Source organism: Alligator sinensis, unplaced genomic scaffold (genome assembly GCF_000455745.1).
Source record: "Alligator sinensis unplaced genomic scaffold, ASM45574v1 scaffold1170_1, whole genome shotgun sequence".
NCBI lineage: Eukaryota > Metazoa > Chordata > Crocodylia > Alligatoridae > Alligator > Alligator sinensis.
The window spans coordinates 527,386-527,929 of record NW_005842859.1 but is presented as its reverse complement, the minus strand read 5'-3'; the positions used below and the strand labels follow the sequence as shown (position 1 = coordinate 527,929).

Genomic DNA, 544 nt, shown 5'->3' with positions numbered 1-544 from the left:
GGCCCCCGGCCCCGGGCACAGCCGGCCAGCCCGGGAAGAGCAGGCTCTGTGGAAGGAGGGGCGAGGTGTGCGGTCAGCTGCCCCCGCAGGGGCTCTGCGCTGCAAGGGCATGCGGGGCAGCGTCGCTGGTCACTGTCCCCTCCAAGCTGAGGGTGCAGCGGTTGTGGGGCTGTGCTGGTCAGGCTGTGGGATCCATTCACTGGGGTCTCAGTGAAAGCAGGAGGCGGCAGGGCTGGGCAGGGGCCAGTCCCACAGGGGCTGGGGCCGTGCAGCATCTGCCCCGGGGGTCTTGGCCACAGACCAGCGCTCCCCGCCCCCCAAGCCTGTGCCTGGGAGCTGCATGCACCTGGCCCCAAGCCGCACTGCGTGGGCTGCAGGGCTCTCCATGGACTCCAGCCCCCGCAGCTGTGTCTGGAGGAAGCCGTGGCTTCCTCAGCACCCCCACCCCACTTCGTGCCGCCTCTGACTTGGTGCGTTGGCAACCAAAAATCCCTGAAGGAGACTTGAACCCCCGGCCCGTGCGGGCATGTGCGCGTGCCCCCGC

At 70.2% G+C, this 544-nt stretch overlaps 1 protein-coding gene across 1 annotated transcript in view; it reads left to right on the top strand.

The window, feature by feature from the left end:
* The window catches only part of NSD1 (nuclear receptor binding SET domain protein 1), a 46,420-nt gene extending 45,913 nt beyond the window's left edge, over nucleotides 1–507 (top strand). The window contains 1 exon segment of the mRNA XM_025191794.1: nucleotides 406–507. Within this exon segment, the coding sequence (XP_025047579.1) occupies nucleotides 406–507 (102 nt within the window).
* The last annotated feature ends 37 nt before the right edge of the window (nucleotides 508–544 follow it).